The sequence below is a fragment of the Neophocaena asiaeorientalis genome, unplaced genomic scaffold, assembly GCF_003031525.2.
Source record: "Neophocaena asiaeorientalis asiaeorientalis breed wild unplaced genomic scaffold, Neophocaena_asiaeorientalis_V1.1 scaffold128, whole genome shotgun sequence".
Lineage (NCBI taxonomy): Eukaryota > Metazoa > Chordata > Mammalia > Artiodactyla > Phocoenidae > Neophocaena > Neophocaena asiaeorientalis.
In genome coordinates, this window is record NW_020175827.1 from 613,028 (window position 1) to 624,785 (window position 11,758).

At 45.2% G+C, this 11,758-nt stretch overlaps 2 protein-coding genes and 1 pseudogene across 3 annotated transcripts; 1 reads left to right on the plus strand and 2 right to left on the minus strand.

Moving 5' to 3' along the window:
- Nucleotides 1-112: 112 nt before the first annotated feature.
- PEX11B (peroxisomal biogenesis factor 11 beta) lies at nucleotides 113-5,896 on the minus strand. The gene is made up of 4 exons (XM_024732700.1): nucleotides 5,829-5,896; nucleotides 4,895-5,010; nucleotides 4,288-4,489; nucleotides 113-1,411 (listed from the first exon to the last, which is right to left on the minus strand). The coding sequence occupies exons 1-4, from the start codon at nucleotides 5,882-5,884 to the stop codon at nucleotides 1,006-1,008; spliced, it is 780 nt and encodes a 259-aa protein (XP_024588468.1). The 5' UTR covers nucleotides 5,885-5,896; the 3' UTR covers nucleotides 113-1,005.
- Nucleotides 5,897-6,013: 117 nt separating this feature from the next.
- Nucleotides 6,014-7,564, plus strand: LOC112391351 (gonadotropin-releasing hormone II receptor-like; annotated as a pseudogene).
- Nucleotides 7,565-9,079: 1,515 nt separating this feature from the next.
- Nucleotides 9,080-10,863, minus strand: RBM8A (RNA binding motif protein 8A). 2 transcript variants are annotated; one of them, XM_024732717.1, is made up of 5 exons: nucleotides 10,433-10,863; nucleotides 10,095-10,154; nucleotides 9,890-9,964; nucleotides 9,572-9,708; nucleotides 9,080-9,285 (listed from the first exon to the last, which is right to left on the minus strand). In XM_024732717.1, exons 1-5 carry the CDS (start codon nucleotides 10,497-10,499, stop codon nucleotides 9,145-9,147), a joined length of 480 nt encoding a protein of 159 aa, XP_024588485.1. In that variant the 5' UTR covers nucleotides 10,500-10,863; the 3' UTR covers nucleotides 9,080-9,144. The 2 variants fall into 2 exon arrangements, with proteins under 2 accessions (XP_024588485.1, XP_024588484.1); XM_024732716.1 differs by having other exon boundaries at nucleotides 9,086-9,285; nucleotides 9,890-9,967; nucleotides 10,433-10,828.
- Nucleotides 10,864-11,758: the final 895 nt, after the last annotated feature.

An 11,758-nucleotide genomic window follows, 5' to 3' on the forward strand; every position in this document is an offset into this window, starting at 1 on the left:
ATAAAAGTCTGTGGGTAATGATGCCAGTGGCTAATCCTATGGAAAACCCAAACCATAGTGACAGAAACAGGGGCCTCAGATGACCAGAACACATGGGACCAGACCAAACATCAATGAGCAAATTGATCTTTAATTTGCTAACCTGGAAGGCTTTGCTATCCATCATGGGCTTGGGCCTCAGCTATTTACACAGAATCACTATACAGTATTTACAACAAGATGCTAAACATAGCATCATTCTGGATAGGCAAAGAAGGGGTATGGAAAGGCTAGAACAAGGCCCTGAAATCAAAGTGTAAGCAGAAACCTGCAGGTGTGAGTGGAGGGAAAGGTAAGGGCAAATCATGAGAAAGCTTGGTGAGGTAGACATGAGAGAGGAAAAGGAAGCATGAAACTACTTCTGGTGCATGTGGGAAGAGTCCACTGGGACATCAAGCCTTCAAAATTAAATCTGGATTTAATTAAATCTCCTTGCTCAATGAAATGGACTCAACACCCCATATTCAACGCCTAGGAATATACCTGACTAGTAATAATCTTAAAACCCATGTCTGAAGGGGAAAATAACAGCCACAAGTCACCTTTGTGAGGAAAAAGAAGAAGGCAGTTAGAACCTTATAGACCATACCTTCTACCTCCCATACCAAAAAGTAATCCTGCTGATTAAATTCCTATGACAGGGGACTGAGAAGGTACAAAAGAGATACAGAGACAGAATCTTAAATAGACTTAAGAGACAGTAAAAAGAGTCAAGAGAGACACAGACAATGCAATGAAGGAGGAAAAGAACAAAAGCTCCAGCAGATCTGAACATGTGAATCATCCAAGTGACTTCACAAGTCACCTCTCCTCACCTCATCTTCCCCAAAGCTCCTCCCTCTTACTCCCAAATCTCTGGATTTTAGCTTTAACCAAGGAGTGGAGTTAGAATGAGGCCGGTACACGGGGACAATCTAAAATTCCATCTCACCAATTCAGATCCCCTCCTTATCCTGTACCAGAATATCAGGGCTTGAGTCGGAGCCAAGGGCAGATTAGGGTGAGAATAGACAGGATGGAGGACACGAGGCCACAAAGTCCCACAATTCCAGGACCACAGCGCCAGAGGCCTAGTTTGTCCAGTGGAATGAAGAGATCACAGGCATTTCTGACCACATCCAGCAGGAGAGGGGGATGACCTCGAAGGACCCGAGCCAGGAGCAAGACTCGGAGCCGAAGCTTCAGAGCCACCTGAGGCAGACCTCCTCCTGGAGCCCCTGGACCCCCAGGTCCCCCAGTTTCAATTCCTCCTGGGACTCCTCCTCCAGAACCCTTCAGTCGTCGACTACAAGCTGAAGACTCTTGTTCCATCAGTAGGCGAATCTCATAAGCATCACGACTCAAGTTCATGATGAGGGAAAACAGATAGTACCTGGGATACACAGGGGAGAAAGGTCAGTACAGATACATATACCCACTTAGCATATCCAACAGAATATTTAAACTTCTTTCCCCCATAGTGCAAAAGGATTACATATTAGAATACCAGAAGTGAATGTTATTACCCACTATTAGAAATGTCCTTCCACCTTTCTGTAACTAATGAGTTTATGTGTACCTTAAGATTCTGGCTTACAATAATGAGCATCACGAAATATTCCAAGATCAACCTCATATTTCACTTTTCCACTTGGCAACCCATTAGCATACACACATTCAACTTGAACTACAATAATGCAAAATTTTTTAAAACAACACCTTCAGGACTTCCCTGGTGATGCCGTGGTTGAGAATCCGCCTGCCAGTGCAGGGGACACCGGTTCAATCCCTGATCCGGGAAGATCCCACATGCGCGGAGTAACTAAGCCCGTGTGCCACAACTACTGAGCCTGTGCTCTAGAGCCCTCGAGCCACAACTACTGAGCCCACATGCCACAACTACTGAAGCCCGCGCGCCTAGAGCCCGTGTTCTGCAACAAGAGAAGCCACAGCAATGAGAAGCCCGCGAACCGCAATGAAGAGTAGCCCCCACTCGCCCCAACCAGAGAAAATCCCGCACACAGCAATGAAGACCCAACGCAGCCAGAAACAATAAATAAATAAAATAAAATAATAAAATAAATAAATTTATATTAAAAAAAACACCTTCAGTTGTTTCAAAGACTCAAACACATAGACCATTTAAATCCAATACTTTTGTTAAAAGAAAACAAATAAAAAAACGACGCCAAGCTTGCCAAATGTGTTAGATTATAAATTCCTTAAGAACAGTCTACGTTTTTTGATTTTTAATCCATTCTGACAACAGTGGTCTGTATTCAATATAACTGTCCTACCTCTAATACATATCCTGAATCCACATCTATTGTACTCCACCACCACAGTCTAAGCTACCATCATATCTTGCTTGAACTACTACTTTAGTCTTTTAACTGGTTTCTCCACTGCCACTCTTGTCCCCCACCCCCAAGAATCTAGTTTCATATAGTAGCTGGCATAAACGTAAATCACATTATACCCTTTCTTAAAACTCTCCATGGTTTCCTTCCTATCACATTTAGAATAAAATACCTTAGACAGGCTTACAGAACTCAACATCTGACCCTGCCTCTCTAATTCCATCTTGTACCATTCTTTCCTTCAATCACTATGCTCCAGCCACACTGGTTTCTTTCTATATTTTGATCCCATTAAGCTTGTTCCTGCTTTAGGACCTTTACACTACCTCATCCCTCAACCTGGAATAATCTCTCTCCAAAATCTTCAAATGGCTGGCTCTTCCTTGCACTTTAGGTCAGAGCTTACATGTCACCTCTTCAGAGAAGACTTCTCTGACCCTCAATTCTAAAGTAGCAAACCATTTACTGTCTATCACATGACCCTATTTTAATTTCCTGCACAGCACTTACCACTCTCTGATGTTTCTCTTATTTATTGTTTCTTTGTCCCCTCCAATTACAATGTAAGCTCCATAGGAGCAGGGATGTTGTTTGTCTTTACCACTGTATCCCTTTGTCTAGACCAGTGCCTAGCACATAGTAAGAGCCGAATAAATATTTTTTTTCTGAATAAATATTTACTGAATAAAAGTATAAACATGGCATATAAACTCTTCTAGGGAGTTGCTTTTCCATACCACCCCAGCCATGCCTCTGCCCCCACCCTTCATACACCATAAGTCTTGTTATAACTGTAATCACTGAGAAAGATGAAAAGAAAAGAGAGACATAAGTGGAGATGGAAAGATGCTAATATAAAATAACAAAGCAAATCATAGGGAAACAAATAATATGTATAGAGATCATTTTATTCCCAAATCATATTCCTTTCCACCTTCATTACAGCCTGCTCCTTAGTCCAAGCCAACATCATTTCTTGGCCATATTAGGGCATCTTCTCCTCTTTAGCATTACTGCAATCCATTTTCCGCACTACAGCCAGAGGGATCTTCTTTAAATGCAATTTGAATCATGTCACACCCCTACTTAGAACCCATTGTACTTAGGATAAAATTTAAACAAAACTAAATGAAAAAAATCCTACCATTACCGAGAAGTCCTTGCATGAATGATCTGGCCCATGTCTACCTGTCCAGTTTGAACTTATGCCCTTACTCAATACCATCCACCACACTGGCTTTCTTTCTACTGCTCTAATTCCATGAAGTTTTTCTTGGTTCAAAGCCTTAGAATGAGCTATTTTCTGTTTGGAATGGTCTTCTCTGCTACTGTTTGCTTTGTATAACTTCTACTCAGACATCAGGTCTGAAATAAAATTTAATTTTCTCTAAGAGTTCTTCTCTGACCTTTCGATCTAAATTAGCTTCCCCTGTTATGTATCTCATAACACCCTGTACTTCCCACAAATATTTGGTTTGGCGATTATTTGTTTTAATATCTGACTCCCCTACTAGACTAGAAGCTTCATGATTGCAGGAACCATAGCTCTTTGGCTCTTTGCTTTATTCCCTGGCTCATAGTAAGCAGCTACTAAGTATTTTTAGAATGAATGAATGAACGAGTAAGCAGTGAGGGGCATAAACCTGTGGTATAGACAAAAGCGGAATTAAAGCAATGTAATGAATATCTAGTCTTGTCCAATCTTAGTCATTCATCGTGAAAGAGCATCTGTCTTCCATCTGCCCCCATTCATTATTCTCTGATGGTTTAAGATCTAAATGAAGGTTAGAAGCCAAGTGATTAGGATGTGTATATTATGGGAAGGCCCTAAAAGATCATTCTCTCATGAAAGGCAAGCTATGCAGTATGGAGAATATGATAGGTCTTGTAGGATAAAAGGATATCAAACCTGAATGAACGCTGGGCCCACTTCTCCTGATCCACACGGGGAGCAAGTCCAGACTTTCCAGCCCACAGGACATTGTCACAGGCGAAGTACAAGGCTCTATTGAGGTGACTAACAGTGATGCAGAATCTCAGGACAACATCTGATAGGTGCACAGCTCGTTTGGCTGACTCAAGGGCATCTGCTGAGTTACCGAGGCGTAGAACTTGTGGGGATTAGCAAAGAAAAGGAAGGATTTGAAAGTAGAGAGGCAAACAGAGAGCAAGGCACAGAAAAAGAGAGAAAGCAAGAGAGTGAAAGTCGAGCAAGTAACAGGAACAATAATGAACAATTTTTTAAAAAAAGAGTAGAAATAGTTCAATTTTTTTTACGTCCAATTTTTATTAATTTGTGTCCCAGTTTAGTTTTCTCAAATTTGCCTCATTCTTTCCAATCCTTCATTACTCTTACACCTGCTCTCTCACCTCAACCGGGAGGCTTGCAGAGGATACGGGTAGAGGCAAATGAGGGAGAATCGGCAGAGAAGGTCAAAAACAAGGAGGGACTAAGGAAGAATAGCTGGGGATGGAGGAAGTGTTGAAGTAATAAAAGGAAAGGCACAATTACTTACGCTTTCTCCCTAGGCTCAGATGACCCTCCAGTTGTCGAATCTGTTTCTGTAACTCAGAACTGGCCCCATGTTTCTGCAGTGCATGGCCAAGAAGGGAGCAAGCATACTGGGCGGCCCTGGAGGAGAGAGAGGAGAGAGAGGTAAGGTAAGGTGGAGACCTCCCTCCTCTCCCCCTCAAAAATGTACTTCAAAAGGCAAGTATGGACTCCCCCTTCCCCTGTTTGAGACCATTCCCTTTCCTCCTCTTCATGGCCATATCTCACTGTTTCTCCTCCAGGCCAGGGGAAGAGACAGGCGTAAGAATAAAAAGGAGCCCAGAAGGGGTTGGGAAGCACTACTTCGAATTCAGGAAATAAGAGATCTGATAATGTAAGGCCTGAAGAGAACAATGAAGGCGGCAGGGGGTCCATCACAAGCACAACAGTGTGAGCATGTATGTGATATGTGAGGGAGTTGGTGGAGAGTTGGAGGACAGGTTATTCTTCAAAATAGGTGAACTAAGAGATTTTCCAGACCCTTGAGATGAATCGAGACTAGAAGGCAAGGCGGAGGCAGAGGAGCTAGCGGGTGACAGTAGGGTGAGGGGACACGGGAACTTCGGAGTGCCTCCTCCGCTCTGGGAAGAGTCCAGGTCGCTATCTGCCACGGGGCGAACGCTCCTCATTCCACCATCGCCCAGTGAGGAAAGTGCTGGTCTTACGTGAACACGCAACCCTGATTGGCCTCCCCGCCGGCCCACTCGTGCCTCAGTTTCCCCATCTTTCCCGCGAGCAGAAACGAACCATGGCCTCACGGCCGGCTCAAATCAGCCCCTCGGTCCGTCCGGGCCCCCGTAGCCCGATCTGACCCTTTATGACCCCCGTAGTGTGAACTGACCTCGCCTCAAGAAGGTCTTCCTCTGCCCGCCCTCCCCCCATTCCTATTTGGGCCGCACCTACACAGCCGCTCCCGGGCCTGGCTCTGAGCGCTGAAGCGGACCCAGGCGTCCATGACAGCGGCAGCCCCGGCTCCACAGCTTCGCTCCCGCCCCACTTCCCGCCCCTAGTCACGCCTCCTGGACGACCCAACGGTGCCGCGCGAGGGACAAACATCGTCCGAAAATAAAGGGAGTGGAGCCGGTCCCTGAAGCGGAACTTCAGAACGAGAAGCCCTTGTCTCTGGGCCTACACCTGCGTGTTTTTTGTGCGTGTCTCCGTCGCCTTGTCCTCTAATCAGATGATCTCTGTTTCCTAAGCACACCTCCAGAGGCACATTCTTCTTTAAATATTCTGGACCAAGGGCGGGGCTTGCAGGAGTCCGGGCGTAGCGAGACTGCGCTGCAGTGCTCCCGCCAGGGCCGCTAGGATAGGGTTGCCCCCAACCCTGGGGTGTTTCCAGCAGAACACCCCCAATACACACACACTCACTCGCACGCTACGACCGAATCCAGGGCTCTAGGGGCTAAAGAAGTCTATGGAAGTAGAAGCCAGCACCAGATCCCTGTTCGCTGCAGGACCCTGACAGTTGAACAGGTGACCTCCAGAATACAGACGGAGAGTCTCCAGAGACAGAGGCTTTAGTGGACGAAATTCGCAAAATACCCAACTCATATCCTTAAAAGGAGAGAGAAGAAACAGTGGACGCAGCTAACCTCTTCAAACCCACACTTCATCCCCCTACCCCTTTCCCTTCCAGGTCACCATGTCGGCAGGCAACGGCACCCCTTGGGGGTCAGCAGCGGGATCAGGAGTAGAGGTGGAGGGCGCAGAGCTGCTCACCTTCTCAGCTGCCGCCAAGGTCCGAGTGGGAGTGAGTGTTGCGCTGTTTGTTTCTTCGGCTGGAGGAACCTGGCCGTGCTGTTGTCAGTGACACGGCCGCAACCCAGCCAGCTCCGCCCCTCTCCGGTAAGACGACTCTTTGCCCATTTAGCAGCTGCCGACTTACTGGTCACTTTTGTGGTTATGACCATAGATATAGTTATGCCACCAGGAATATCACTGTTCAATGGCTGGCCGGGGACATCGCGTGTCGGACACTCATGTTCCTGAACTAACGGCCATGTATGCCGCAGCTTTCCTGCCTGTGGTCATTGGGCTCGACCACCAGGAAGCCGTACTCCACCCGCTTGAACCCCGCTCAACTGGAAGGAAACTTCTGGGAGCAGCCTGGGTACTCGTTTTCCCGCTTGCCTGGAAGGTGAGTGACTTGTCGGAACTCAGGGCTAGACTGGACAAGAATTTGGGTACACAACAGGAGCCTTCGGATTCAAGGGGTGTGCTTGGCCGTGGTCACCGTTCATCCCCAGCGTGGGGCCTCTGCTATCTCTCTTGCAAGCTAAGATCATTGCATGTTAATTTGTACTTCTGTTAAGAGCCTTTGTTTTTACTACACTTGGCTTCCACCTCTTTGCCTCCTCCGAGTCCCTTCTTCAGATTATTGCAGAAAAACTCTAGGGCATGGTGGAAACATATACGGGAAGACATTAAGAAGACAGTGAAATCAGGGGCTTTGGGTAAAACTTTGTGGTACATTCATTCATCAATTCAGAAACTAATGTGCATCCCCCAGGTGCGTTCAAATGCTCTATCAAGGATAGAGCAACAAAGTCCTGCCTTCAAGAAATTTATAGACTAGTGCAGAGTCAAATTAGTACGCAATTACAATACAGCGTGCAGTTAAGCATTATGCTAAAGGTAAGCATAAGGAGCTAAAGAACTGTCCAAGACCCACTCTTGGACAGTCAGGGAAAGCGTCCTGACTTCCCAGAGATGTTACAATTTGATTCTTGAAAGATAGGTGTTAAGACAAATTACAGCAGGAGGAATGCTGGAGAAGGTGGAGGGTGGATGATCTCAAAGAAGCTGCAGCTAAAGTTGAGGACTAGAAAATGGTGAGTAATGAGCCTGGAGGGGAAGGAAGAACCAGATCACAAATATTAAGCTTGTACTTTATCCTGAGGGCAGTGGAGAGACACCAAAGTAAAAGGTGGAGAATGATATAATCAGATTTGTATTTTTTACTCTGGCTTTATTGTGGGTGTCAAAACTGGAACAAAAGGGAGCATCTGAACTTGAGTACCAAGTAATCAAATCTCAATATTGAAAATGAACTAGAAATCTAGAAAAAAAAAGCTAAGCAATTTCTTCAAAAAAAAACCAAAACCACTACCACCATCTGGGAGGAGGGTGTAAAGCAGCATCTCTGAGTCTAGGGTTAGGATTGTCAGGGAGAGGGCTAAAATTTCAGTCTCTGGAATAATGCATTACAGAGTCAGATTTAAGATTTGATCCTTAAATCCTCAAATATTAGAAATATAAGTTAAAACAGTTTAGTCTGACTGCAGTTCTAAGACAAACAAAAAAATATTGCTTCCAACAATATGTTGCAAACAGGACCTCTGCTACCCAGTTTTAAAAAGCAGCATGTTGCCTCAGTGCAAAAGGAATTAGTTGGGTTTATATGAAGCAAATTTTAGATGTGGACTGGGAATTAGAATTAGGATTGCTTTTTTTGTTCGTTTGTATTACTTTGCTCTGTTTTTCCTGAGTCTAGGCTCTACCACTAACTAGCTGGATGACTTTGGATAAATCACTTGAAACATATAGGCCACAAGATTATGGAATAGGAGATGCATTTCATCCTTTCTTAGAGCCTGACAATCCAACGACAACAATGCAATCTCTATTTGCTTCAATAGCAAACTGACGGTAACATGATTCAGGTGCGAAAGGTGTTATTTTGGGCTCTAAATTAGCGACCTCTTGTATAAATTCTGCATTGCCCATATGTTGCATTTAAAATATTAGTGTCAATAAAAAATTGTTAGTATGGTAAAGGGAATATTGGTGTAGTTAGAAATTATTTTTGTAGACTCAAGTTTTCAAGTATCAGAGGTAAAGACTTCTACAGCAGGTAAATTGCACATAAAATAGGGAAAGGAGAGTCAGAGGTAGGGCTATGGACCAAAACATAAGTCCAGGAGACTTGCCTATTTTTTAAATTAATTAATTAATTAATTAGGTTGTGCCAGGTCTTAGTAGCGGCAGGCGGGCCCCTTAGTTGTGGCATTCGAACTCTTAATTGTGGCATGCATGTGGGATCTAGTTGCCTGACCAGGGATTGAACCCTGCCCCCTGCACTGGGAGCGTGGAGTCTTCTACGCCACAAGGGAGAAGGAAAAGGGGCAGGGTCCATCAGAGGGACATAATGCCATGTCCTTATTCTGTTTTGCTCATATTTCCTCCACTAAGATAGTGTTTCCCCTCTCCACTTTACCTCCTCTTGCCCTTGGGTGGACCCCGAACAAAACACCAGTCTACGCTGATCGGCTGTCCCATCAAGTCCTGGCCATTGAGTCCTTCCATAGCAGCTTGGGCCTCCTTGTATGTTTCATACTCAACTAGAGTATACCCCTGGAACAAGTGAAAAGACATATTACCAAAACTCTCCTATTCCACCAAGCTTTTTTCTACTCAGAAAAATCCATAAACTCTAAACAACAAATGTACGTTATATATCCCTATTATATATACAACTTGTCTGTCTGTTTCTGCCTCTTTGCTATGTCTAACAAAATCAATTCCCAAAGTCATTTTATTTCAACTTTACTCCTGGCCAACCACAGCAAACATGGGAGAACTACCAATGCTGTCTAAGGTTTATGGGTGAAGAGAAGCAATGGAGTATCACTCAGAATACCTTTAGATATCCTGTACGTCTGTCCAGGTTGAGATGGATGTTTTTTATTTCTCCATACTCTGCAAATTTATCATGGATGTCTTCTTCCGTGGCTTCCTCATGAACTCCAGTAACAAAGAGAATCCAACCTTCAACAGCTGTTCGGGAAGGGAGGGAGGTTGTTTGAGCACATGAAAGAAAAACTTCAAGCAAGATCACAGAAGTAGAGTGTGTGCAGACTCCACAGAGACTGGTTAAGCTACCTCTGACCCCATTCCTACTGGGTTTTATTTCATTGGCCCCTAATTCTCTACAGACAGACAGGTTCCATTTACTTACAGCGCTGTGGTCCGGGTTCATCGCCATCCTGCTCCACGCTGTCATAATCCTCACGCATCCGCGCTCGAGACCCCTCTTCTATTAGAAAGACACAGGAGATCACCGGAAATCCCCCTCCTCCCACTGTTCACCATGAGTCTTTATGGGGACTCCAAAGCTCGTCGCTCTCGCCATTCTAGACCCCATTCCACCCACAAACACTCACCGGAGCCAAAGCCACGGCCCTTCCGTTTCTTCGCTTTTTCTTTCAGTTTGTGGATGCTCTCTGCAGCCCCAGAAGTGAAAGAATAAGTGAGAAAGATAACAGTTATTTACAACAATAGTCTCCTTCCAAGACATTATCTGAAACCAGACCCCACCACCTCCAGGTTCAGTCCCTTCCCGGCCCGCCCCCATTCCTCCCATCGGGGGCGGAGTCTCCAACCAACCGAAACCCAGTTCCCCGGCTCCCATCGTCCCTACTTGGGGGAAAGATTATATTTTCCTAATACGTCCTTCTCTCGCACCTTCCCCGCTTCCCGCAGCCGCCTCCACTGTCCTCACCGTCCCCATCCTCATCCATGGCGAAATCCTCGCCCCCGGCCTCATGAAGATCCAGTACATCCGCCATCTTGCCTAAGCTCTAACTCTCGTCCGTGGCGCTCAAGCACTTGGCTCCTCGGGAAACTGTCGCGGATGGGAAAGGTCTCCAGTCAAGTTGACCAATTAAAAACTAACTCTAAGTCCTGCCCTCGGCGCGGTAATAATACGCAGTGGAGGCGGGCCTACTTTGGGAAAATACCGGAAGTGCTCCTGTAGCCATCTTGAGCGGGTCGCGAGCAGAAGGGGGCAACCCTGTGTGGGACACGCTGGGGGTGTGGGCGGAGTTAGTGACTTACTCTTACCTAGAGCAGACAACGAGAAACACTACTGACAGTGAAGCCCAGCCTAATTTTATTAGAGGGTTGCTTTTCGTCTCTTTTCATTCCATACCAGGAAATGGAAGTTGAAGAAAGTTTTTTCTCTAAAAACGTGCAGGCCTATACTGTTCCGAGGAGCAGCCGGATCTGTGATGGAAGCATTAAAAAAAAAAATTGGTCAGCAATGCTGCCTCAAAAAGCTGCTTCTGGAACGTACTGCAGCATGGCCTTTCTCTCTCAGAAAATCAGCAGACCTGGGTGTCCGTGTTGATTGATGAGACAGATATCAACTTTTCTTTTTTAAAAAATAATCTCTCTGGGAATTCCCTGGTGGTCCAGTGGTTAGGACTCCCGCTTTCACTGCAGGCGGGGTTCAATCCCTGGTCAGGGAACTAAGATCCTGCAAGCTGCCTGGCGCGGCCAAAAAAAAAAAAACTAAAAATCTCTCAAACTCTGCCTACCACCTCTGGGAATTAAAATATCATGGCTTTAAACAAAATAGGGGCTTTAGCTTCTTTGAGGATAGTACAGATATTTCACGTTTAAAAACCCAGGAGTTGAGGCAAGGAAAATATTGCCCCCACGTTCTGAAATCCGACGTAGGCCTTACACAAACAATAGTGAACTGCATAGTCACTTACTTATTAATTTTTAAATCAAACAGTTATGAATGCCTGTATGTGTGTCTAATATTAGAAGAGGTGCTAGCAAGACAAGGGGAAATACTTGCATTATCAACAATCACTTTATAATAACATTATGAAAGTGATCGTTGCCATCACAACGCACTAAGGCAATACAAAGAAAGTTTCTAATAGGATGGGAAGTAAGAGTGCATTTAAGGGAGGGCTTCCATTTAAACTTGGCCTTTAAGTCTGGGTACTTTCCCAGGCAAAGGAGTTGTATTGAGACTAAGATACACTAATCCGTTCTCTGCAATATGTAGTGTGATCTTTTAAAAAATCAGTTG

Excerpts from the sequence above, each read along its gene's own strand:
- PEX11B (XM_024732700.1), bottom strand. The coding sequence starts at position 5,884 with ATGGACGCCTGGGTCCGCTTCAGCGCTCAGAGCCAGGCCCGGGAGCGG. Across the intron at positions 5,011-5,828 it reads GCCCGGGAGCGGCTGTGTAG|GGCCGCCCAGTATGCTTGCT; the intron begins GTGCGGCCCAAA and ends TCTCTCCTCCAG. Across the intron at positions 4,490-4,894 it reads TCTGAGCCTAGGGAGAAAGC|TTCTACGCCTCGGTAACTCA; the intron begins GTAAGTAATTGT and ends AATCCCCACAAG.
- RBM8A (XM_024732716.1), bottom strand. The coding sequence starts at position 10,499 with ATGGCGGATGTACTGGATCTTCATGAGGCCGGGGGCGAGGATTTCGCC. Across the intron at positions 10,155-10,432 it reads CATGGATGAGGATGGGGACG|AGAGCATCCACAAACTGAAA; the intron begins GTGAGGACAGTG and ends CTGGGGCTGCAG. Across the intron at positions 9,968-10,094 it reads GGGCCGTGGCTTTGGCTCCG|AAGAGGGGTCTCGAGCGCGG; the intron begins GTGAGTGTTTGT and ends TCTTTCTAATAG.